A 27463-nucleotide genomic window follows, 5' to 3' on the forward strand; every position below is an offset into this window, starting at 1 on the left:
ATCTTACGCGAAGATTTCGTATCGCTCGACTAGAACTCCCAATATGCCTTGCAACGTCTTCTGTCGACATGCCAGTCGCCCGTTTGCGTAAATTATTGGGTATTCTTGGCATACTAAAAATGCTACAATGTTAAAAAACATTAATTTTTTTACAAATTTTGAAGCGTTTTCGTTCACTTGACAACAATGTCAGTAAGACAAGTAAAACAAATTGACCGAATACTACACGGGACATGTCGAACCATGCATGCATGTGCAAATTGAATTTCACGTTGTCGACGATTAACAGTGCAAAAATAATCGCTAAAATTCATGAATCCTGATAATACAGCTCAAGGCTAATACTACCTATATAATTTCATTACACAATGAATTCTTTAACAATGTACAAATCGGAAGTTTCTTTTTTTGTTCAGTATATATATAGAGAGAGAGAGAGAAACGGAGAGAGAAGAAAATTTAACCTATATTTTCGTACTGTGGGCCTGCTACAGACACATTTGCAAGAAAACAAAAAAACTATTAAGTTTAAGCAAGAAATTATATTATAATTATTATGTATACTGAACAAAAAAATATATGGCTTCTCCCCCCACCCCTCCCAATACTATCCCTACTACTAGAGATTTTGCCCCTCCCTCACTCCAGATATTGTTCCTACGGACGTGTAATAGCCCAAATGTATAATGTATTAAACAAAAAAACTACAGTAATAGACTGTTTAGTATTTACTTAGTTCAGAGGGAAAATGTATGTGTGCCTTTGTGTCAGAATATATATATATATATATATATATATATATATATATATATAGAAATAGATATATATATATAGAAATAGATATATATATACATATAGAAATAGATATATATATGTGTATATATATATATATATATACATATAGAAATATATATATATATATACATATACATATGTATATATACTTATATATATACATATGTATATATACATATATATATACATATAGAAATATATATATATATATATATATACATATACATATACATATGTATATTTACATATATATATATACAGGGGTTTCCCCAGGGCAATTAGGCGTAGCGGCCCGACACGCCTTGGTCCGTAAAGTAAGCGCTTTGACGGCGTGGAAGTGCCTTAAATCAGTTGCCGCTACGCCTTGATTTGAAGTGCTTTAGAATTATTTTTTTCACAAGTACGAGCATGGCAGTCGACTACCTCTTGCAAAGAACTTGTATACCAGTATATCAAGCACACCTAATTACTATGACAGGTAAAACACTTGCTAAATACCTAACAATGGACCAGTCGTCTGCTCACAACTGGTGTTTAGTAATTTTACCACATCTACTGGGACCGCTAATCCGTCAGAAAGGCACTTACGCGTAACGGGATTCCTGTGCCGAGCAATCGAGCTTCAAGGCCGATCAAAGAAGATGTCCATTGACAGAATCAACTGTACCATTTAACTGAATAAACGATAGGTGATGCACTTTTTAAAAGTACAGTTAAGTTGGCAATCAATCATTTCTATCCTAACACCCCCTTCCCAAAACTCCCACACACTGAAAACATCCAAGGCTCGCGCTGTCAGTAGCCAAATTAGCCATTGGCTAATTAAAAATTATTTGTAAAAAAAAACGGCTAATAAAATTTGCATGGCTAAACCATTTTCTATCTTCTGATGTGAACAAAAATGGTTACATAATCTATACGACAGCTCAAACATAATAATAATACCAAATATTCAATTAGCGTAATAGCGAACTCACGACCAGTAACGAGAAAATCCAGAATACAGTGTAGGCGTTACGATGTTTGTTTATTTTAATAATTACTGTTATTAATTTTAACGGCATGCATTCGACATGTATTACAGCAATGTGACGGTAATTCAGTGTCTGGAAGATCTGTAACTTGTAAAGCCTTTGAACCAAGGTAACAAATCGACAATGCGTGTCAATTTGAATACACATGCCAGTTCAGGGCCGAAAGACATGTAGGCTATCCCAAAAGCTGTGTTCAGCTAGATCGAGTAAAAACAAAACGTTCGCTACACTGGTTTGTGTGCTTCACGTTAAACCAAATGGACACGACGGACACCAATCAAATACATGTAGTTCGCGAACGTTAGGAAGAACGTTCGTTGGCTGAACTGAGGAAAGCTTCCGACGCGAATATACGTCACGCTTCAGAGTCAGCTGACACCCACATGTCAAGAGGCATCGCTGCGGACATTGAACAATACGATTACACAGAAGTAAATCGTGATGTAAATTTGTAGAAAAACAATAGTTGTTTGCATCAATGAATACCTAACGGCAGTTTCATTTATTTCCTTTGTCTTTGTTAATTTTGTACCTATGGTCGAGAGAGAGTGATCGCGGGAAATGAATATGCAGTATTTATACAAATTGCAGTTAAAACGTACACTGAATTAGTTCACAATAATCATATTTGTTAGATATTATTAGACTGAGGTGACATTTAATAAGTTAGCAGGATTTTAAAAAAAACATAAATTTTAATTTTATTAACGTTTTTTTTGTTTTTTTGTTTTTTTTATAAGTGGAATATACTGTGAAGTTGGCATTCTTAGTCTAGGTATTTTACAAGCAGAAATCACAACAAGCATTTAACACGAAGCTGAAATCAACAGCAACAACATGGCACAAATTATGAAATTGATGGGTTACTTTAAAAAATAGTTTTTAAAAAAGAGCATGATTAGCTGGATTGAAGGCAAACACCTAACTGTTTTTGTGTTATACTGATGCTAAAAATGTAAGTGCCTTAAAAAAATCCTGGGGAAAGGCATTGAGCTCATGAAATGGCGACAGCGGGTTTCCTCTTTTAACATCTGTGTGGTCCTTAACCATATATCTGACGCCATATAACCGTAAATAAAATGTGTTGAGTGCGTCGTTAAATAAAACAATTCCCTCCTTCCTTCCCAAGATAAGGGTTGATGACAAATGGCTAGATGAACTTGTTTCTGGCTAAAGACTGTCCTGTCTGTGCAGGTGCAACTGACTAAGCAGTAAGCTTGGTAAATAAGAAATAAGATGCTAAGCATTTGCCAACAGTTCAGTACAGAGACCAATCATCAGTTTTACAGAGTGTGATAATAATAAAACTAATAATTTTTTAACCTTCACTGAAAATCATAATTCCGTTTTCAAATGTAAATTCTGTTTCACAATGCGAATTTTGTCCACTTTTGCAATCGCAGAAAATCACTAGGTGTACTAAAGCTTTGCATCTTTGCCACAAACATCTGTTCATTACTAAATTTGGTGACTCCAAACAATAAAATATAGAAAAGTAATTTGTGATCAGGTAATTTGATTGCCCAGTTTTTTAAAATTGTGTATTTCAGTGATTTACTTTGTTACTTTTTCACAAAATAAAATTCAACAATTGTAAAAGATTTTGGAGAAAAATAAACTGGAATAAACTTTATATAGTCTTGGTTGAACAATTCTTTGTACCAAATGCATGTCTCATAAGAAAGATAACATTCAAATTTCATGATTTTGATAAATTAGTTTTTATTGCAGCACTGAATTATGATGTCCAGAAAATCCCTTCTGACTAAGCCATTGTCTCTGACTGGATCCTGGTGTAAGAGAAGATGGCTGCACAACACTGTAACCAGGCACACCACGTCGACACCAGAACGCAGAAATGAAATTCAGATTCAGATGCTTTCACAAATGCTACATGATCAGATCTTCAGGCGCTGTGACAATTCTGTTGAAAACAATCTGGGCTTGATAAAAGATCACCTAAAGAAACACGGTCTCTGGAACAAGGAAACCACCACGCTGAATGATGTTAACCTCGAGCTACCCAAACTTTTTGGCACAACCATTGACGATCATTTCCGCCATCTTGGATTACAACAGGTTGCTGCTTACAAAGAACTTGCAGAGAGATTGATTCATTGCGATGTTCCACCTCTGCCTCCAGAGTGGTCTAAGACAAAAGGCTGGACTAAATACCATAAAGATGGTAGTACTGAGGTGGTCAGTTTTCCTGATGACGAAGCCTTGGTTTTTGATATTGAATGTTTAGTTCCTGAGGGTGATTTTCCTACCATGGCAACAGCTGTGTCTGACAAATTTTGGTACGAGTTTACAACCTTATATTCTCAACTTCCTGTAACTTACAGTTTGTTATAGCGTTAATATGAATATTAAACTAATTCTTGTCCATACATTGCTGACCAATGTCATCCAAGGGATACACAGAAAGTAGAATAAACTGATATATTTGTTTGAATTTTTTTTTTTTTAGATTATATTTTCTTTTCTGTTGAACTCCGTAACTGCCAGCATTATTCTTGAATCCTTAAAGCAGTCATCAGAGAGATGTCTTATGACCTGTGGTAGATGGTGGTCTCATAAAATGTCAGTATTGTGAAAGTGTTTATGATGACATTAGCAAGTACCTGTATGTTGCAGTAGTGCATTTCTCTTAAAAACACAAGAGATGAAAACTTTGTAATTCTGGATTTTCGTTTAAGACGTTACAAAGTTCTTGATATTTTTTTGTCCAAAGTCATGTTCATTTTTAAAAGAAAAAATAATATGCTAAAACATATTTAATACACCTGTTGTGCTTTGCAGGTACTCCTGGGTCAGTGATTATGTTGTGGATGATCGCTACAGGTGGTCAAAGCAACCAGAGTTATCAGACCTTATTTCTGGAAACTAAAAGAGGTGCTACAACACCTCCAGGTGGGAAGTGGAAAAAGCGACTTATTGTAGGCCACAATGTTGGATTTGATCGATCCTTTGTTAAGGAACAGTATTACATACAGGTGATTACCGTTTATATGCAGATATTTTATTCTGTTTTAGTTTAAAAAAATACTCTTTTATTTTGTATTGGTTTCAGTCATTCTACAACTTTAAAAATAATTTACGAAAAAGGACAAAAACACTAGAATTTTTAGCGATACTTGGGACAACATATTTCACTAAGTGTATTAGCAACTTGCAGAATTTATTTAGTTCGTGACTATAATAATTGCTTCTGTTTGTGAAAGAATGACTGAAAAATTACTTGGTGTAAAAACAAGTTTGTAATATATTTAAATATATTCATCTGTAGACTACAGAACCAATTTTTTCAGTTTGTGGAAACAAAGTTACTGTAAAATGGCATTGTAAAAAAGAAAAGAAAAAAAAAGATGTTACTTAATAATAATATAATGAAGTTGTAGATATTATAAATACCAATTCAACAAAAGTCAGTTTTTACATCTTGTTTCAGGGAACAGACTTGAAATTCCTGGATACAATGTCCATGCACATTGCCATATGTGGTCTGACGACATTTCAACGAATGCTGTACATGGCCAGCTCCAACGACAGCAAGAGGAAGGAAGTCCGGGAGTATAAAGAAAAACAGAAATGGCACAGTGAATCGGTGAGTTCTTGTTTTTGCATTGTAGCATTTATAGAATTTTTACTTTAGTGGATTTACAGACATTTAGAAAAAGAAAGGAATATTTGTTAAACATCTCGGCACATTTTCGATGGCTATTTGGTGTATATCATGTTAGAACATTATACATTTGGTCTTTTTCTACCTCCATACCATCAAATAGCAACAAAAGGGTCTTTTTATGTGGTTTACCTCACAGGTAGGACATTGCATCCTTGTAGGGTGTTGCTTGAAATGGGAGGAACACCTGACAGATCCACCATAGGCAATGGATCTTATGACCCATCACATCTTGACTAAACATTACTATCATGGAAAACATTTCCTTTTTCTTCAAAATCTTGATTATCGATATTTCTAGTCAATTCAAGTTTAATGTTTTAAAATTGTGTAGCAATCTCTGAAACTTGCATAGCTAATTGCGACATGATACTGAAGAAAATGTTCCCTGACCATTGAGGTACATCTCGCAGTTCTTTAGAAAAACCCTAACCAGAAACTGTCATTTTATTGATTTATATTCTTTTATTAGCACAGGACAGAAGTGTTTTTTAAATTACAGTCAAACTTCGTTATCTCGACCTCTGTAAACTCGAGTACCCAACATATCTCGAGGTCCTGTGCCGGTCCTGGCAATTTTCCTATGTAATGTTATGAAACTAAGCACTGTTATATCGAGCATGCTAATCTCAAGTACGAGACTTATCTCGAGCATATTTTTGTGTCCCTAGGTGCACTTTCCTGTTTTTTTTCTCGAGATACATAAACCTCCCCCCCCCCCCCCCCCCCCCATATAAAATGACTCCTTTTTTAGGGTATTAATTTTATATTATTTCATTCTTCCTTCTTCCCTAAATTCTGCCACTTAATAAAACACACTGTTGCATTAAAACAATAATATTGCTGTTGCTAGTATCGATAGCTTCCAAGTTTTATTTTAGTTTTTGTTTAGTGTTTTCTTCTTCATTTAAAATACCAGGTCGTCTCATTATATATTCTGGTAAATGAACGTGGCTGCTTGATAAGCATACAATCAAGTATTTCAGGTTGCCGCGTTACTAATACTGACTAATCACCTGTTTAGATAGCCAATGCGGGGATGATCAGAACCATTGAATCTTAATTAAATTCCTAACGGTACATACAATCAGGGTTCGTACAGGGCGCCGAAAGTCTTGAATGTTCTTGAATTTGATTTTTTCGTTCGAGTACCCTCGAATGTTCTTGAATTTGACTGGATTTTCTTGAATGTTCTTAAATCTGATTTTCACGAATATTCATGCACGTAACTAACAATTTATATGACAGGATAATGTTTATTGGCATTTTGTCAAACAATCATTACTAATGGTTGTATGAAAAAATCGGCAAATTGTGTCAAACAAAATAGCAGAGATCCGTGAATTGATGAATTAGTGGTAGTTTGATTCAGTAGATGGCGCCACTTGATATAGGCTAATGCTACATTTTCTGTTGGTTTCGTTAAAGAGCGAATGACCAATTAGGGTCGTGTTTGCTTTTTATTTTCTATGCGACACCATTTGGATTTTTAATTCGCACATGTTGGAAGTTTCTTGGAATGTTTTCGATCATGCCTCGCCAACATGGAAGTTGCAAGTTTCGGGATGAGTGGCTTGTTGATCCCAAATATAAAGATTGGATAGTGAAAGATTGCACAGATGACAAGGTTGCAGTATGCCACGCGAAGTCAGACATGCATAAGAAACGTATGCAGCAGCGAGCCTGTGCTGGTGCAACACTGTTTCAGCATGTTTAAATTTGTTTATTGTACATACACTCCTAAAATGTTCTTGAAAAAGTTCTATTTCCCCCCGCAAATGTTCTTGAATTTGTTTTCACACTTTCTGTACGAACCCTGCATACAATATAGCCTGTAATGAAGTGTAATGTAATCATACAGGTATTATTATCAACTGATTTAACATGCCGCTTTCATTCACTTAATATTTACTTAGATACTAGAACAAAATTAATCTGCAACAGAAAATGTCCCCCATCTATAAAACCAGTGCAAAGTTTAACATTATTAAACAGTAAAATATGCCAGTAGATGAACCACTTGTTGAAGGTCCCTTGCCCATCTGAGGGGACTGTTGAATCTAGCATTTAAAAGAAAACGGGTGTCAAATGAAAATTTATTGTTAGGACGATAGAAACGAAATTTGAAGCAATTAGTGCTGTTGTTTGGAATATAAAATCAAAGTCAGAAATAATGACAATTCTCAATTCCATCTATGTGAATAAAAAATGCTGACAAAATTAAAGAAGCATGTCTGCAATGTGCTCGATGTTTTACGCATGTTCAATCAGGCATGGGGAAATGTAACGCCGAAAACAATTAAGAACTGTTTCCGACACGCTGAGTTTGTTACAACTGATGACCAGACAGTGTAGCCGACCCATATGACAACATCCCATTAAGCAGACTGTGTATACCAACTGCCACTTACCCCAGCTTGGACGACCATTTAGACACATGTGAGACCACGACCGATCACAACATTACTGACACCATAATCTCTGAAAGAACCGTAACACCTGATGACGACGACGATGCTATGAATTATCTGACCACCTACTAGCAGATTTAACCTTATGTTTATCTCAAGCTACAGATATCTCGAGCTTGTTGTCCAGTCCCTTCAACATTGAGACAACGAAGTTTGACTGTATATATTTATAAAATTAAGTCTACATAGATTGTGTCATGTCATCATAAAATTTTCATTGTAATTTGTAGTAATGCATTGTTTGAAAATGACTTAATAGTTTGACTTTGTTTAGAGTGATAACTGGAAGTATGTGAGCACCATGAACAATCTGAATGATGTATATCAGCTGCACTGTGGTGCGGAACCACTGGACAAGTCAACCAGAGAGGTCTTCATGGAGGGAACCATGGCTGATGTCAGGGAACAGTTCCAGGTACGGGTCTATTAAATTGTTTCTGTGTGAAGTTAATAATGTTTTTGACAAATTTTATCTCTAGTTTTCATATAATTCAATGTGGTAAAAAAAACGTTAGGGAAAGAAATGATTGGTTAGCAAAACACCAGCTCTTTGTGGGCATTAGTTAGATTACACATGGACTAGAGTGTGAGAAAAAAGGTACACAACAGTACCATGGTCTTGTGTATCAAGAGGTTTATTATATATACACTTAGCGACAAAGTTGTTAGACCTTAACACTACATATATTACGAGGGAAACACTGATATAAAAACATTGAGTCTCTTCTAATACTTTCAACTGTAGGCCGATTCTTTTCCACTGAGTGGGTACAGGACATAGTCCTGTGGTAAAGTACTCGATGCAGTCAGTCTAGTCTAGAATCAATCCCCATTGGTTGACCCATTGGGCTGTTTCTTGATCTAGACAGTGCACCTTAACTGGTATATGAAAGGCCATGGTATGTGCTATTTAGCTACTATTGAAGAAATATATCTGGTTTTCTCTATGACTATAAATCAAAATTACCAAATGTTTGACATCCAGTAGTCGATGATTAATAGATCAGTATGCTGTAGTGTCGTCTTTAAACTAAACAAACTTTAACTTCACTACTGAGCAACTAAAATGTCTCACGTGAATAGTTGCCAAAAAAATACACATTTTGTTGGGTATTAAATAATTCAATGGATTAAGGTAACCAGGGGTGCAGAAATGGAAAATATTTCACTAGCCTGCAGGACCAGTACTAACTAAAATTTACTAGCCCGCCAGAATTTCTACTAGTCCACCAGCCTATAGAACGATATATTAATTATTATTGTTTATATATACAGTAGAATCTCGTTGGGTCTAACTTGGAAGCGTCAAACACACCGCTCGAACCAAAAACGAAGTCCCGGGTACACTTTATGCGATGCTGACCGAATGGTTAGGTCGGACTATCCGATGGGTCAAACACTTTCTCAAGCACCGACGGGGTTCGAGCCCACGGGATTCAGTTTTTTCATATAGATTTACAAAATTAAAGTGACATGTTGCAAGTATTTAACAGAAGAATCTGTTCAAAACACACCGGCAACATATACTAGTGGAAAAAAGTTCCTGTGCATGGTAAAAAGTTGAATAAAATCATAATCGCAAGTTGTAAAATAATAACATTTTCAGGAGACATGTGCCCAACCATTATGTTCAAAACTTTATCTTCAATATTGCAATTGCACGTGTTGCTCATGTGCCACACATGCACGACTCGTAACCTGATTTGCTGATCACGTAATACAGGTGCACATGTCCTTGTTAATTTTGCAACGGAAAACGGTAGAGGACAAAACCACTGGCTAGAAAAACAACTTAGATTAATTCTAAACGGCGTTGACGTCAAGCCACGCCTATCTGAATTTGAACGTCACTGCGTGGTCGGTATGCTCGAAACTGGAATGATGCATAACGAGATCGCAAGACATTTTGACGTGCATCGAAACATGATACAGAATTTGTGGTGATTTTACCAACAGCAGGGCAACACCAGAGACAGACCACGTTCAGGTCGTCCGCATGTGACAGGACAACCATATTCGGGTAACACATCTTCTGAATCGATTTCGGGGAGCAAATTTGACAACCAGAACCATCCCTGGGTTGAGAATAATCAGTGCCAGGACAGCTTGCAACCGTTTATTGGAGCACAACATCAGGCCGCGACGCCCAGCAATACGTCCTATTCTGCTACGACGTCACCGACATGGAGTAGACAGCACTTACAATTCACCCGTCGCGACTGGTCAGGTGTGCTATTCACCGACAAGTCCAGATTCCATTTGGACGGTAGTGACGGTCGAAATCGAGTCTACAGACATGTTAACGAATGCTACGCTGATGCTTGCGTTGTGCAGCGTGCAGGTTTCAGCAGTGGTAGTGTCATGGTGTGGAGAGGCATCACATCACACGGGAGGACACAGCTGGTGATTGTGGGTGGAAATCTGACTGCCGTACGCTACAGGGATGAGATTATAAGACTGCATGTGCTCCCGTTCCTTCAAGGTCAACGTGGCGCCGTCATGTTGCAGCAAGACAATGCTCGCCCTCACGTTGCAGCAAGACAACGCTTGCCCTCACGTTGCACATGTAGTGACTGACTTCCTGGGACAGCAGAATGTCAACACACTGCCTTGGCCCGCTGTTTCGCATGACCTGTCGCCCATTGAGAACCTATGGGACGAAATGGAGAGACGCCTATGTCTCCTGCCAAACCAGCCGGTGACCTTGAACCAACTGGGTCGTGACCTTGTTCAGGTCTGGAACAACATCCCACAAGGGTTTCTGAACTATCTGGTGTCATCAATGAGACGTCGTTGTCAGTCCTGTGCACATGCACACGGTGGCCATTTACAGTATTGACATTGTGAACTCACTTTCGATGCTACCCCTCTTCATGACCTCAGAGATTGGTCACGACAATTCCAGACATTTTTTTTCTGGATTTGGTATTGATCGTAAATAGCAAATAATGGACAGGAATTTTTTTCCACTAGTATATGTTCAACGTAAACAAATAATTTTAAGGAAATATTGACCACTGACCGGCTCTGTTTCTAAAGAATGAGCCTAAATCGGAATCACTATCAAAACGAACAATTTTCGTTGTTGGATTTTTATTGTTGTTGTTTGTGTGTTGAGGGGTTTTAATTTTTATAACTATAACGGCATTTCAACGTTGTTGGGGGTGTTAAAACCTGAACATTTTTGGTCTGAACATCCATTATTAAATGTTGAATCATGTAAACAACACATGTTTGTAATGTCGTTTTAGCCATACGTTTAATTTTTGCTTCCATTTAAGCCATATAGCCATAGATTGTAGTGCCATTTGAGCCAAAGCTAGGTTCCGTTTTGTCCAGTTTGGTTCCGTTTTTGTTTGGGGCAGTTTTGGTATGGTTCTGTTTTTGCTATAATCTGTTTCCGGTATGTCGCGCTTGTGCAGTTTGGAACTCAAAAGTAATCTAATGGCAATATGGTACATGTGTAGTTTGTCATCATATGAACCGTTTGTTTGAATGATTTTGAATTCTGGCATGGCTGACACTGATTCACGGATTCAATGCAAAACAAGTAAAATAATGAAATAAATTAATAGAATTTCAGTCAGTCAAAAAAAAACCCAGATCGCCCGTCGGACTGATAGTTGCTTTTTTAACTCGTCAGTCCAAATATCTACTCGCATTTGGCGAGCAGGCGAGTACTTACTGCACCCCATGTAACAATTTTTTAATGTGGACTTCTTATTTATGATTATTAATTCAAAATGTAATAAATTTACTATATGTTTTCAGCATCTGATGACATACTGTGCCAAAGATGTTATAGCGACTCGTGCTGTTTTACAGAAGCTTTGGCCAGAATATTTAGATAGGTAAGTTTAAAGTTTGTTTTGCTTAATGACACCGTGAGAGCACATTGATTAACAAATCATTGGCTATTGGATGTCAATCATTTGGTAATTCAAGACACGTAGTCATCAGATGAAACCTGCTACATTTTTCCAAATGCAGAAAGGGATCTTTTATATACACTTTCTCACAGACAGGAAATCGCATATCATGGCCTTTGACTAGTTCTGGTACACTGGTTGAAACAAGAAAACCCCCAATCAACTGCATGGATCCACCAGGGTGGTTTGATCCTGCGTCGCAAGTATCTCAATCGAGCACTCGACCGAATGAGAATATTTTTAGTTATTAATGTGTCTCAGATATTAATAGCATACCAGTATACACATATTATTTACATCTTTTTCTCGTTATGAGTTTGCATGTAAATAATATTTTACTATTGTATTACCAGTCGAGGGGTGCTTTTTTATTTATTGTAACACAAGAGGTGGATACAAGTGTTTGTGGTGTGATGTCATGGGTCTCAGAATTATTTTTAATGTTTGTCATTAGATCCGTTTTTGAAATACATTATTCATTGATTATGTAAGTAATGATAGTGGTAAAATGAAATGATAAAGTTTTAAGGAATAATTTAGCATGATTTTAGTTTATAATAAAACGTTGCCATTGACCTTATAATTTAATCGTTTTGTTTATTTTATATGATATTAAGAACATTTATTAGTCCCCTATGGTACTGGAGGGAACTATAGGTTTCATCTGCATCCATCATACAGTTTTTAGGACATTTTCCCCCACAATTTCTCAAGATATTGGTCTGAAATTTTGTTTATAACCTTATCCTATACTGTTACAGATCAAGATTGACTTTCATGACGATTTACCAATTTTTTTGCCAATTTGATATGAAACTTTGTTGGGCTCAGTAGAGAACACATATTGCCTTAGCAGTACTCTTAGAATGCTTGTTCTAACATGATTATAACACTACATACATTTCTCAGCTTTGTATATGATTAGGTATTAACTGTTTGATGTTTAGGTTTCCCCATCCTGTAACTCTTGCTGGAATGCTGGAGATGGGCTCGGCTTACTTGCCAGTCAACACAAACTGGCAGCGTTACATCCAGCAGTCTAATACGATGTATGACGGACTTCAGCACGAACTGAAGAACCAACTCATTTCACTGGCTAACGATGCATGTGAACTGCTGGAAGGAGGCTTGTAAGTGGTTACTGTTATTCTTTGATGGTTTAACCTTTAAAGTTACAAAATGAAATGGTGTTTGAATTAGATTTAGGGGTGATCTGTTTACAATGTGTTATGATTCTAATTTTTTTTACTTCCCTACTGGTCCAACCGGAGAGGATAGGTTTTCATCTCCATCCTGTCTGTCTGTCTGTCTGTCTCACATATAGTTTTCTGGATGCTATTTCTCAATGCCTTGAGATATTAAGCTGAAATTTTGTATATACTGTTACAGATCAAGTTTGACTTTCATGGTGATTTACCCATTTTGATATAGTTATAGCCCTTTAACTCTTTGAACCCTCAATTTTTTAAATTAAAATTCCCTTCACCCAGAGTTCCCAGCAGAAATTTCAGAATTTTTTTTTATAGAAACATTGCAAATTAAACACTGCTCAATGATGTACTAGTACGCCTGTCAACCAAACCTGTAGTGTCCCTAATCTACTGATATTGTTGATTATTTTCACTAATACTAAGTCCCCTGCCTCGCCCATAACCTTGCCCTCGTCTGCAGCCATGCCAACGACCATGCACACTATCAAAAACACCTGCACCAGAATCTTTATTTACGTTTTTGGATTCATTGGATTCACTGTCATTTTCGTAATTGTTAACACAGCCGACTTTTACATCAATCAATTTCATCATCACTTTCAGTTTCAAAGTCGCTTTCATTATCGAGCTCATCTTCATTTTCGGACATTAACTTTAGTGCTTCTTCAGCACTGACACACCCATGGTTCATATTTAAAATGCCAAAAAACTAATGCAAATTTACATTCACACAGGCTGACAACTTCTGCTAATACCTATGCTGTAAAATGAATTCTTATTGGTCGAAAATAACGCTGAACTGTTTTACAAACGTGGAAACTGGAAAATAGGCTTCTAGGGTATACATCAAGGGTTAACGTAGCAGATATGAAAAAAATTCTTTTGGACTTTGTTTTTGCATTGCCTCAAGGTATTAAGCTGACATTTTGTGTATAGCTTTATCAAGTTCTGTTCTGTTACAGACCAAGTTTGACTTTGATGGTAATTTACCCATTTTTTATGAATTATGGCTCTTGAATTTAGGATATACAAAAATTTGTTAGGCCCTGTAGGAAACATGTATTGCTTTTTATTACCCATTTGGGCTCAAATATACGGGGTAATATTTTATCGATCTCTGCACAGTGCAGATTGCTTCTACAGCCACTGATTGGATGGCTTAAAAATCACGACTATTGGTTGGTTGCTTGACATGGCTGGAACTTCACTTTTCATTCATATAATTGTTTCCATTCATGAGTCAGATTACACATATGTTATATGATCTACAAAGATTTACAAAAGCAAATGGACTCATTTGTTTCGTAAACATGAAATGGTATATTTTCATAAGCAGCGAGAGTTACAAATTATCTGTCCCTCGTGAATGAATGTTGTACAACATTCATTAACTTCCGACAGATAATTCATAATTCCTTGTAGCTTGTTAGTTATTCTCTAAAGCAGCACTCTCAGAATGCATATTGTTATTGTTATTTACTGATACCTATAATTCAGATACAAAGATGATCCGTGGCTGTGGAGCTTGGACTGGTCATCTGTTGATTATCGTCTTAAGAAAGCCGTTAAGAAATCTGTCAAACGGAAGTCACAGGACACACCAGATAACAGTTCTCCAGATCTTACGGAGGACAACCAGTTGATGACAGCAAAGGATTGTGTCATAGAGGTATAATATTCACAATGCAAGTACAGAAAGGAGTGGGTATTGTCTAAAAATCCACTAGCCATGGGATCAGTGATTTTCAAAATCCACTAGCCATGGTTAAAAATCTACTAGCCCTACTTCTGAATGTTCTGTAAATTAAAAAAAAAAAAAAATCACATTGAATTTTCAAATGCCAAGTTCTATCCTACGTTTTGCAAGTAAATAAAATATAAGGAACCACACTTTTTGTATGTACTGCCCAAGAAGATTGATACATTATTTCAGTTTCATTACATTACAAAATGTTAACTTTATCACAAGTGGAAACTAATTTGGTGTACAGTACTTCATTGGTTTCCATTTGCATTATGCCAACATTGTGTTACTTGGCTATGTACAGTATTTCTTAGAAATCTTTTTTGTCTGTTCAGCATGGGTGTGAATAAAATTAAATTGGTATATATACTCTTCAAAAAAAGAAACGCAAAAGGGTACAAATGGATTATAACTCCGATTTTATGTTTCCTACCGGTTCATGCTTTGTGAATATAAGGTCATTGCATGTCCCGAACACATTCCCACGGTTACATTCGATAAAACGCAGCTACTGTACAATAAAGTTCCAAAATGTGAATATTCGCAAAAACGCAGCCACGTGCAAACCATGTCACCACTGCACGTGCCTCGTCTGCACGTGCAACATGAACACCGACAGTATAAAAGTGCAGGGTGTTCGCTTGCCTGGCCTCTGTATCTGGCCGACAGTTGACAATCCAGGACATGCCACGTCTCAGTGAACCGCAGAGAAACAATGCCATCGGCCGACTAGACGCAGGCGAATCCAGAACGGCCGTTGCCAGGGCATTCCATGTGTCCCCAAGCACCATCTCCAGACTGTGGGACCGTTACCAGCAACATGGATCAACACGTGACCTCCCTAGATCCGGTCGACCACGGGTCACTACCCCCGGGCAGAACCGCTACATCCGGGTACGCCACCTTCGGGAACGATTGACTACTGCCACCTCCACAGCCGCAGCAATACCAAGTTTGCGCAGGATATCCGACCAGACCGTACGGAACCGCCTACGTGAGGTAGGAATTCGTGCCAGACGTCCAGTTCGAGGTGTCATCTTAACACCACAACACCGTCGACTCCGACTGCAGTGGTGCCAGATTCATCGACAATGGCCTCAACTGCGATGGAGACAGGTGTGGTTCAGTGACGAGTCCCGATTTCTGCTCCGACGTCATGATGGAAGATGTCGCGTGTATAGGCGTCGTGGTGAACGTTATGCGGCAAACTGCGTGCAGGAAGTGGACAGATTCGGCGGGGGTAGTGTCATGGTGTGGGCAGCCATCTCACACACTGGCAGAACTGACCTGGTCCACGTGCAGGGCAACCTGAATGCACAGGGCTACATTGACCAGATCCTCCGGCCACACATCGTTCCAGTTATGGCCAACGCCAACGCAGTGTTCCAACATGACAACGCCAGGCCTCACACAGCACGTCTCACAACGGCTTTCCTACAGAACAACAACATTAATGTCCTTCCTTGGCCATCGATATCACCGGATTTGAACCCAATTGAGCATCTATGGGACGAGTTGGACCGACGCTTCCGACAGCGACAACCACAGCCCCAGACCCTGCCCGAGCTGGCAGCAGCCTTGCAGGCCGAGTGGGCCACCATCCCCCGGGACGTCATCTGTACTCTGGTTGCTTCAATGGGCAGGCGGTGCCAGGCAGTTGTCAACACACGCGGAGGCCACACCCGGTATTGACTCCAGATGACCTTGACCTTGGTGGTGTGTCCTATCACTTACTCACAATGGACTAGAGTGAATTGTGAACAATCCTCCAACATTTGGTAATTATCGGACTCACCATTCAATAATTAAATCAATTCTCCAAATGTTACGACAATGTGGTTTTGCGTTTCTTCTTTTGAAGAGTATAGATTAATTTTTAGATGGTATATATTTATGATGATGAGATTTTTATATTAGTTTGTGAATGAAAATGGCGACATTTTTTAAAGGTTTTTTTTTCTTCTTTTTACTTGCCGTCGGGAATGGTGGAACAAACCTTTCACTAGCCCTACTATAAAAAACACTTGCTATTGTTCAGTTCATAACTTAAATGTAAAGAAACATTGACCAAATTCAAACATTTCTTTTCACATTACCTGTCCTCAAACAAATAAATAACAACCCCGAACAAAGGTTGCATCTTGAATTGAGGCCACACGGAACACGACAACCCGGACATAAGTCATGAGAGTCGCCGCCGGCAGTAAACTTCTTGCAGCGTAAACACGCTCGAACTAGTCGCTGAACATTATCAGACATGATAATAATAATTTTTCAATCTGTGAAAAGAAAGAAAAACCAACCATAACACAAACACAAAGCCAGTAAATAAAGACGGCGTCCGACACGACAACCGGCGATATAAACAACATTTCATGTAATTAAACACTTGGAAAGTCAAGCGAAAGACATACGAAAGCTAACGAAAATGAAGGTGAAAAACATTTCACCCAAACACGAATACAAAACCAAAGGTCTTATAATAAAATAAAAAAAATTGACTCCAAAACATGAGCCAAGCAAAAGGACGTCCAGACCCTTTAGCGAAGAGAAAAAGAAGGAAGTTACAGTCATGTGACCGGAACTAGAGAGCAGTATGCAGTAGAAGAATTTAGGCCATTTCATTGGCTGTTGGGATATTCGGACCAGACCACTTGCGTGGGGGGGGGGGGGGGAGGTGCCCTTGTTTGAGGACAGGTAATGTATCTATAAAAGAGAAAACACTCCAAGTTTTCTCCATTGTTCTTAGATTAAAAATTGCGAACAGTTGACCACATATGCTCATGCTTTCTTTAAACTGAATATAAATTATAGTTATTTCAGAAAATTCTATGAACTTATGAATACAACCTACTTCCCCTTAAGTTCTCAAAGACTGGGAAACAATAAGTTGATCAATGTTTGCTTGACATTTGATTTCAGAAGTGAAACCATTAATCAAATGCTGCCTTTCTTTTAATTTCTTTTGTATAGTGTTTTGCAGAAGGCTTAACTTGTTACAACTATAGTGGGTGGGATGTAGCCCAGTGGTAAAGTGCTAGCTTGATGTGCTGTTGGGTTGGGATCGATTCTTGTCGGTGGGCCCATTGTGGTATTTGTTGTTCCAGTCAGTGCAATATGACTGATATAACATAGGCTGTGGTATGTGTTATCCTGTCTGGTGCGAATATAAGATATCTTGCTACTAACAGAAAAATATAGTGGGTTTCCTTTATAAGACTAAATATCGCAATTACTGTATGTTTGACATCGAATAGCCGATGATTAATAAATCAGTGTGCACTAATTGTGTCGTTAAACAAAATAAACTTTGTTACAACTGTATGCAGTCTTTTTAAAGAATATTCTTTGTTTACCCTCTCATGCTTGTGAGGTACAAGACTAAGGGTTCAATATGTATGTGACATCCTTTGAAGGCTGTTTTACGACAACTGTAACAGTTTACAATGTTCTCACTGGCTGAAAATTAAAGGTGAAGGCAACCCCTATTCCCCTCCCCCAAAACAAAAATTTGTGACCTGATTTCCCACTGAATTAAATGAATGTACAAAGGAACAAACTAGAAACATTGGTTAAAACACTTTCAACACACAAACTTACTATAGATGTACAGTGGACTCTGCCAAAACAGGCATCGGTCGGGACTGTTGAAATATGCCGGTTTAGACAGATTTCATTCAGAATTACGGTTCTTGTAAACCTAAATGATCGTTGTTAATTACTATGCTGTTATTAATTAACAAACTACTTCGAAATCAATGATTCCAAGAAACGCATGCATGAACTGTCGAACATTGGACATACTAGTAATTGATACAATACAACCCCAGCAGTTATTAACTGTTACCAATAATTTTTGCGTAAAAACAAATTAAGTATGAGTCGTGATGTGACTGGACCACCGAAAAGGACAAGACTTGAAATTTGAAAGTGAGACCGTACTGACGGCTATCATTACAAATGGATTAAAAAAAAAAAATCCACAAAGTATTAAAAACATGATGAACATCTTACACAAAAAAGACAATTCAAATTGAATGAACAACAAATTTATTTAATTATTAAAAATACACCAAAAAAAAGCCTTTGAAATTTGGTTGTCACAGACTTCATTTTAACTAATGTTTATCGGTTGACCGAGGTGAAGTAATCTTTTAATGATGTTTGCGAGTTCTTGATGTTTCTCTCGAGTGCATACTCTTCTGTCATGGCTTCCAAACTCAGGATGGGTTGAAGAAGTCTATTCTTGTTCGTGGCTACAAAGTTTTTCAAATTTTCTAGCATTTTCAGCACATCTCTATAGCACAGTTCTGGCTTATGGTCTGGTTTGTCCTAAAGAACAGACCAGTCTCATTGCAATTTAAAATATCTTTTGGCTCAAAGTCTCCTATTATCATCGGTAGACGTGTTTTAAAATCATCAATGACGTCATGATCGACACCTGCACTTCCGCCGCTCACTGTGAACTGCCTCATATTGAACCTAGACTTGATGTCAGCCAACCATCTGATGCTTTAAAATCGGCAATACTCAACTGCTCCCGAACTGAGTGGCTTTTTCTTTTAGAATCAGTCCGGATATGGGTAGTGTTTTGGCCCGTACCTTCTGAAACTGCTGGTGCAGTAACATGTTCAGGATTTGAAACTTTGCATTTGTTACGCGTTTCCTGTCGCCGGATACATTGTCCTCGTATAGTTGTCGGTAGTGCTGACTATGTTTTAGTATGTTAGAGACCGTTTGTCTGCTGATCTTGTATTTATCTGCTAAATCATTGTGCATTAACACAGGATTTGATTTAAATTCTTCAATTAACTAGACTTTTGTTTTTAAGAATAATTCAATGCACTGTAATTTTTTCGGTCGTTCAGCCATAATAAAAGCATGAATAAAAGTGAAACGCTTTAGCATTCATATTTATGCGCGGTATTTTTTTGACAGTCTCAACATGTACACACACTAACACTAATCTAGTTGATCTAACAGTGTGAATACTGACAAGAGCAGTGACCATGTCGTTCATTTAGCTATCAGAGCTGATCGGTTGCGTGGCCATTAATTAACAGTTTTGTTTCGGCAGTCATCAAACTGGCGCTGACTGGATGCCAGTGTGGACAGCATTAATCACACCAAAACTGGCTTCTTTGTTCTTGATTTGGCATCTGTTGTTCTTGATTTGGCATCTGATATCCGGAATAGACAGATGCCAGATTAGGCAATAGTTAAGCCATAATAAATTAATGGTCACTGGACAAGACCATGAAACTGTGCCGCTTTACACAGAAATCCGGGTGAGACAAATGCCGGTTTTTGCAGAGTCCATTATATATGCATTGTATTGTGATTTATTAGAGTGCACCTTGCTGGCCAACACCTCTGACTTCAGCACTCGAGGTTTATGTTAGGGTTACCTCAATCTTAGTCCATATCAGTCCAATCTCTACCCATCGGCCAGTCCAGCTAGAATATCCCCAACAGGAGCCAAAACTCCTTCAGGCAAGCTCTCGGAGTCATTGAGACATACAAGCCCCTTCACTACATCAAGGAATGGACCATGAAGAGGACACAGAAAAGTCAATGTTCTGATTTTCTTCGGGATGCCATCTGTGTGCAGTGTCAAGGTAGAATGTCTCTTCTGGCTTTTCTTCTCCTTCAACATACATGAGCATGAGATTGTTAAGAATTCTTTGTGACAGTCGATTCCTCAGACATGTCTTTATTCATTTTAGTGCAGAAAATCATCTCACAATCTGTAAAGAATTAAAAATACTAATTAAAACGACTAAAACCCATTGACTTGTCTTACAATGTCAATACATTGTTACATGATTGTAGATCTGCTTGTATTAAATATGCTTATTTTCAATAATCTTTTTATAACCGTATTATAGACATACCAGCTGTTAACATTGGTAAGACCAGAGAAATCCTTGCAAGACTCTGCAACTCTGGTTGGTTAGTTTTCAGATGGCAGGAATGTCAAAATGTCATCAATAGTTTCTCATTTCTTTTTCTTTCTGTGGAGGAATGGCAGAAATCAAGTCCACTCAAGTTTGACTTTGTTGGTGAAGTGTCTGAAATTACACAACAGAAAGATTAAAACAAACACAAGTACAGGCAGATATATGAAATGTAGAAACTTTTGTTACTCAGCTGTGTGAATGATAAAAACTAATAAAAATTGAGTACGAAAAATAACACACTTATATAAATAAATTAAGTTGACACTTAATAGCCGATCTCTAATTTTGTGCTAGGATGTCGTTAAACATTCATTCATTCATTCAAAATAAAATCGGATGTATCCAAGCAAGTAGTACTTACCTCAATATCCGTATTTCCATAGTTGTCAAGTTTGTCCATTTCAATGTCAGGCATCACTTTAGGGTCAAACACTTTGAATGAAGACTGTATATCTTTTAATCTGAAGGAATTGAGAAGATACCTGTAAGGGACTAAAAAAGAAAGGAAACGTTTCAAGATTGAGTGGCAAAGAAAATATCTTCAGTGGTTTACAGTATGATGACAACATATACTCTTCAAAAGAAGAAACGCAAAACCACATTGTCGTAACATTTGGAGAATTGATTTAATTATTGAATGGTGAGTCCGATAATTACCAAATGTTGCAGGATTGTTCACAATTCACTCTAGTCCATTGTGAGTAAGTGATAGGACACACCACCAAGGTCAAGGTCATCTGGAGTCAATACCGGGTGTGGCCTCCGCGTGTGTTGACAACTGCCTGGCACCGCCTGCCCATTGAAGCAACCAGAGTACGGATGATGTCCCGGGGGATGGTGGCCCACTCGGCCTGCAAGGCTGCTGCCAGCTCGGGCAGGGTCTGGGGCTGTGGTTGTCGCTGTCGGAGGCGTCGGTCCAACTCGTCCCATAGATGCTCAATTGGGTTCAAATCCGGTGATATCGATGGCCAAGGAAGGACATTAATGTTGTTGTTCTGTAGGAAAGCCGTTGTGAGACGTGCTGTGTGAGGCCTGGCGTTGTCATGTTGGAACACTGCGTTGGCGTTGGCCATAACTGGAACGATGTGTGGCCGGAGGATCTGGTCAATGTAGCCCTGTGCATTCAGGTTGCCCTGCACGTGGACCAGGTCAGTTCTGCCAGTGTGTGAGATGGCTGCCCACACCATGACACTACCCCCGCCGAATCTGTCCACTTCCTGCACGCAGTTTGCCGCATAACGTTCACCACGACGCCTATACACGCGACATCTTCCATCATGACGTCGGAGCAGAAATCGGGACTCGTCACTGAACCACACCTGTCTCCATCGCAGTTGAGGCCATTGTCGATGAATCTGGCACCACTGCAGTCGGAGTCGACGGTGTTGTGGTGTTAAGATGACACCTCGAACTGGACGTCTGGCATGAATTCCTACCTCACGTAGGCGGTTCCGTACGGTCTGGTCGGATATCCTGCGCAAACCTGGTATTGCTGCGGCTGTGGAGGTGGCAGTAGTCAATCGTTCCCGAAGGTGGCGTACCCGGATGTAGCGGTCCTGCCCGGGGGTAGTGACCTGTGGTCGACCGGATCTAGGGAGGTCACGTGTTGATCCATGTTGCTGGTAACGGTCCCACAGTCTGGAGATGGTGCTTGGGGACACATGGAATGCCCTGGCAACGGCCGTTCTGGATTCGCCTGCGTCTAGTCAGCCGATGGCATTGTTACTCTGCGGTTCACTGAGACGTGGCATGTCCTGGATTGTCAACTGTCGGCCAGATACAGAGGCCAGGCAAGCGAACACCCTGCACTTTTATACTGTCGGTGTTCATGTTGCACGTGCAGACAACGCATGTGCAGTGGTGACATGGTTTGCACGTGGCTGCGTTTTTGCGAATATTCACATTTTGGAACTTTATTGTACAGTAGCTGCGTTTTATCGAATGTAACCGTGGGAATGTGTTTGGGACGTGCAATGACCTTATATTCACAAAGCATGAACCGGTAGGAAACATAAAATCGGAGTTATAACCCATTTGTACCCTTTTGCGTTTCTTTTTTTGAAGAGTATATTTTTTAAAAAATATGTACATACAAAGATTAAGTGTTGTTAATAGTTTTCTTTTGAATGTATTCGTTTCCTCTTGTTTCGCATACGGTTGCCTCGAATTGGACCCACTGTCCTTTACGTCCAACAGAACTTCCAGCAGTGTTTGATAAAATTTCTTTCTTTTACCTCACTGAGGTCAACTCCAGCTTGCTCTTAATAAAATAGGAATAAATTAAAGCATTTTAACTTTTCTATTGGAAAAAGGTGATAAATTATTCAGACCTATTGCTACAATGAATAAAATAGGAATAACATGAAGTGTTTTCTGTAAACATAATACAGATTTCAGCCCAACACCAGTTTGCTACAATGATTAATAATCATAAAAATATATGTATAAATATGCATTTTATTAACTAGTAATCCAAATTAATAATGAATGAACCAGTAAATTAAAGAATTTACCTAAAAGTAGAAAGTGAAGCAAGATGTGGAAGAATGTCGCACATCATCAGTAGGATGGCAGTGGATCTCCATGTCTTCAGTCGTTTAAACAAACCAATGGAATGAAGGAATGAATGAATGTTTAACGAAACCCCAGCACGAAAAATACATCAGCTGTTGGGTGTCAAACTATGGTAATGCAAATAAATAAAGTGATGATCAACATCAACATAAAAATTCAAGGTTTAAACAATAACAGTGTAAAGAACTGTGCAAAAATACAAATACAAATATCACAGAATTTTACGGACACCGAATTTTACTCTAAACTTCAGTTTGTGCTGTATTGGCCATTCTCAAAGAGAATGTTACACCCCTGCACCACGGTGTGGTTACAGCACTCGCAGGGGCAACAAACCAATGGCTATAACCTTCTGTCTCTCACTGGCTTCACGTTTGAGACTGACCAATACTGGAAAAAAAAATTTGCTTCATTGTATTACAGACCACATTATGGCTCAACCACCTGACAGCTTTAGCCTGCTTCCGTTTCAACTGCTTGGTGTTCAGAGCAGTCTAAAATGGTCCAGTTAGGACATTTTTAACTGAAAACAAAACATGATTATTTTAAATTGTGCAGTACATTTTGTATTTATATATAAATTTAGTGATAAATAGTTTTGATAAATTAATTAACTTCAGTACCTGTGTCTCTATAAGGGCATCCATGCTAACATCTGTAGCAGATGATCATTGAGTTGTTTAATCGGCTCAATCTCTATTGCTGTTTGAGCAAGTTGTTAATGCAAGTCTGTTTGCTATAGTGTGGTTGGCAACCAGATTAGGACATATCTGAAAATATATATAAAAATGGCAAAAGCCTATTAAAATTTTTATATGTAATTAATCCATGTCGCTGGAAAAAAATAAAATTATGGAACAAATGAAATGAAACAATAAATATAACTTATTCAACTTAGTAATGACCCTCTATTTCAACAATGCTGCTACACCATTTTGTTTTCCAAGCATGCCTTTGGCATCATCAATTTCAAAAGAATCGGCTTTTCTGCTAGAGGAATTTTCAATTAGCCCAAAATGTTCACTACATATGGTTTCAGATTTCCCATCTGGTAACTAAAAATTTATATAATTATAAAAAATTACATTATTTTATGTTTATCCAATTTTCAATCCCTTTGTCATAAAAAGACAAATAAAACCAAATATGTATCTCAGCTAAAAGCAGGGTCAACTTATTAATACATTTCTTTATTATCTTTAATAATCAATAACAATAATTTAATTATATTTGAGTAATTTACCTCAGTTAAAGTGACAAAGGCTTATTGTCATGAAGGTACTTTACATAGGTAAACAACATTTTTCACCACTGCAATGTCAGTCATTTTATCAGTCAGGACAGCTATAACTGGACTGGCTTGGATTTCCATAACAGTGCTGTCAAGTATGTTGTTATAATTGAATGGAATAATATAATGTTGCTTACCAAAAGAAGACACCATCTTTTGAACTTCTTCCTCTGATTAGTAGGTCATATTTGATTGCATGTTCTTGTGGTTGATGGGTGTGCAGCAAGGTTCCTTTTTAGTTTGAGCAGTTTTGGATACAGGGGTGTGGGAGGTTCTTCTTTCAATAAGAAATACATACACCTCATACAGGACGTCATTGCCACAAGTTTCATTTTAATGTGTTCAGACCGCCAACAATCCTATAAAAGTAAAATATCATATTTGAATTCAATCACATGGTTATTACGCGTGGTTTAACAAATATGTCTTGAAATTGGATTAAATTAAAGGTTTTTAAAAAGAAACTTAAATATAGTGTTAAAACATAATTAATAAATAAAACATTTGTAGTACCATACAACTTGTTTTCTTGCTATCTTTGGCTTCAAGATCCAAAGATAAGACTACTTGGTGAATGGTTGACTTCATATCCCACTGAAGCTTGTCCTCCCACTATGATGATCATGTACAGCCCTTTTTGATCCAAACATCACACTGACTTATGGTTTTCTGGTTTTATCTCAAACACAAACTGCAGAACATGTATGAAAATAAAAATATAATTTATTACAGTATTATTTATTGTAAATGTAGAATGTTTTGCAAGCAACAAAGTCCTGTGAAAACTGCAATGAACTAACAATCATAATACTTTATCTACGCAGTAGTATATATATATATATTTTTTAATTTGAAATAAAACATAAAAATATCAAAATAATTTTAAAACATTGCTTTATTTAATTGTCAACCATTTTCAGTCTTCATCAAACGGGCAGTTACTCACTCAATAATCCAGACAAAGGCCAGCCATGGAGAACGATTTCTTTGTATTTTGATAACTGGTCCATGCAGGCCACAATCCACTGAGCATGAATAGGGTTGGTCACATTAATTCTTAAATCAACACCTTTGTCATTCGTTTCTTTCAAGTTCTTAGCCACAACTTCAGCATACCACTGGGTAAACTTTTCCTTCATAACTTTATTTAAAATCTCCATTCACAGCTTGCCAATGCAGCCAGCTGAAACAAATCTAATTTCGAGTGAACGCTTGTGTAACAAATCCAGAAAAGATTTACACCTGTGAGCGGCAAAAACATCAAATATTGCCAGAGATTTCTGTGGTTTTTTCACTTTGTTAGTGTATAACACGAGCACAGAATCGACATACTCCAACATGGTTTCTTCATTGCTTCAATGATTGGCAGAATGGGTTATGTACCAGTCCTCAGGGAAATTGTACTGGCGTTGACATTAGTCAGTTAGGCCTTTGTAAATTACTTGAGTGGGGAGAGAGTTTCCACTTGCTGTACTGGCAAACAAGATCGTGATTTCTCTCTTAGCTATTTTTTTCCTAGCCTTTCTCTGCCAATGTCCAGTTTCAAACTGGTTCAAGTTTCATGCCGACTGTTCAAAGTTAATGTTCTTAAGGAATGTACTTACTTTCTCTTATTTCTCCCACAGAACGAATGAACTCGTCTTTTTGTTTAGCAAAATCATCTAGTAGTTTTTTTACTGCTTTCTTCCTTTTTGTTTAACAAAACCAAGTCTACGTAAGAAAGAATCGGATCATGCCTTAGACAGGGAGATTACAAGCAGAGATCTGTTTTTGCCAAAATAATGTCTGTTGAAAATTCCTACAGAAATTCAGATCGCAGTTGCCCATGTAGCAGGGCTCATCCCACCTTTTTATGTACCGGTACTGCAATCTTGTTGTCTTTCTTTGTGGATAGGTAAGCCATCTTAATGAATCATACAGAGTTTTCAGCAATGGTAACATTTAGCAAACTGCTAAAATGTTTACTGGTTTGTGTGTTGCCTTTTTTAGTTACGTAGTTTGCGATTTTTACCCTGGTTGTTGGAGAGAAGTGATTTGTTATCACACTTTTGTTTCACACCACGTTTAGTGGTAACTTTGCTAGACTCGGCCCATACCTGAGTACTTGTGGAGACCCTATTCTTCCAATGTTTTGTTGACAGCAGTCATTCTCGTTGCGTTCTCAGGAGTCAAGGTCTCCCAACAGTGCATCGCTTCTCAACAGTAACTCATTTCAGCATTCAGCATAGACATAGCAATGGTATTGTGACATTAACAAATGTTAATCTACAGTTTGAAAAAACGCTACTTGTGACAATGAGTTACTTATTTCATTGAGTAAACATGGTGCTTTTGATGTGTTTACATTTAACACTACACATCAGCTTTCCAATTATTTAAAAACAACACATGGTCTCAGCTTTCGCGCCACCTCACTACTAAAACAGCGTTATTGAGTTTTATTAATAAAGCTAAAGAAGTTGAAGATACAATACTTTCTACATGGAGGTTTGGCCATTGTTGATCACTCGCAATACTTTCATGACACAATACATAGTAGATTTACAGTATTTATTATCAAAATCATTGTTATGATTTATTACACTACTTAATACTTTGTAGAATGAATAAATAAATAAAACTGATAATGATGATAGTGATAAGCGTATTAGAAATCATTACCACCACCGTATGACCAGTCAAAATTATGCACATATGTTCATTCATTGGGTTAATAACAGAATAAATGCAGTTTCCGAAATTGCCTATTCACAGGGGTTTGTAACATGC

At 37.8% G+C, this 27463-nt stretch overlaps 1 protein-coding gene across 1 annotated transcript in view; it reads left to right on the plus strand.

Annotated features, from left to right (window-relative positions):
• The window catches only part of LOC121380688 (DNA polymerase subunit gamma-1-like), a 52419-nt gene that overhangs the window by 1182 nt on the left and 23774 nt on the right, over positions 1–27463 (plus strand). The window contains 8 exon segments of the mRNA XM_041509634.1: positions 3561–4129; positions 4632–4706; positions 4708–4825; positions 5281–5436; positions 8260–8400; positions 11757–11836; positions 12862–13044; positions 14623–14794. Coding sequence (XP_041365568.1) covers positions 3570–4129; positions 4632–4706; positions 4708–4825; positions 5281–5436; positions 8260–8400; positions 11757–11836; positions 12862–13044; positions 14623–14794 — 1485 coding nt within the window. The 5' untranslated portion in view covers positions 3561–3569.

Source organism: Gigantopelta aegis, chromosome 9 (assembly GCF_016097555.1).
Source record: "Gigantopelta aegis isolate Gae_Host chromosome 9, Gae_host_genome, whole genome shotgun sequence".
NCBI classification, from domain to species: Eukaryota; Metazoa; Mollusca; class Gastropoda; order Neomphalida; family Peltospiridae; genus Gigantopelta; species Gigantopelta aegis.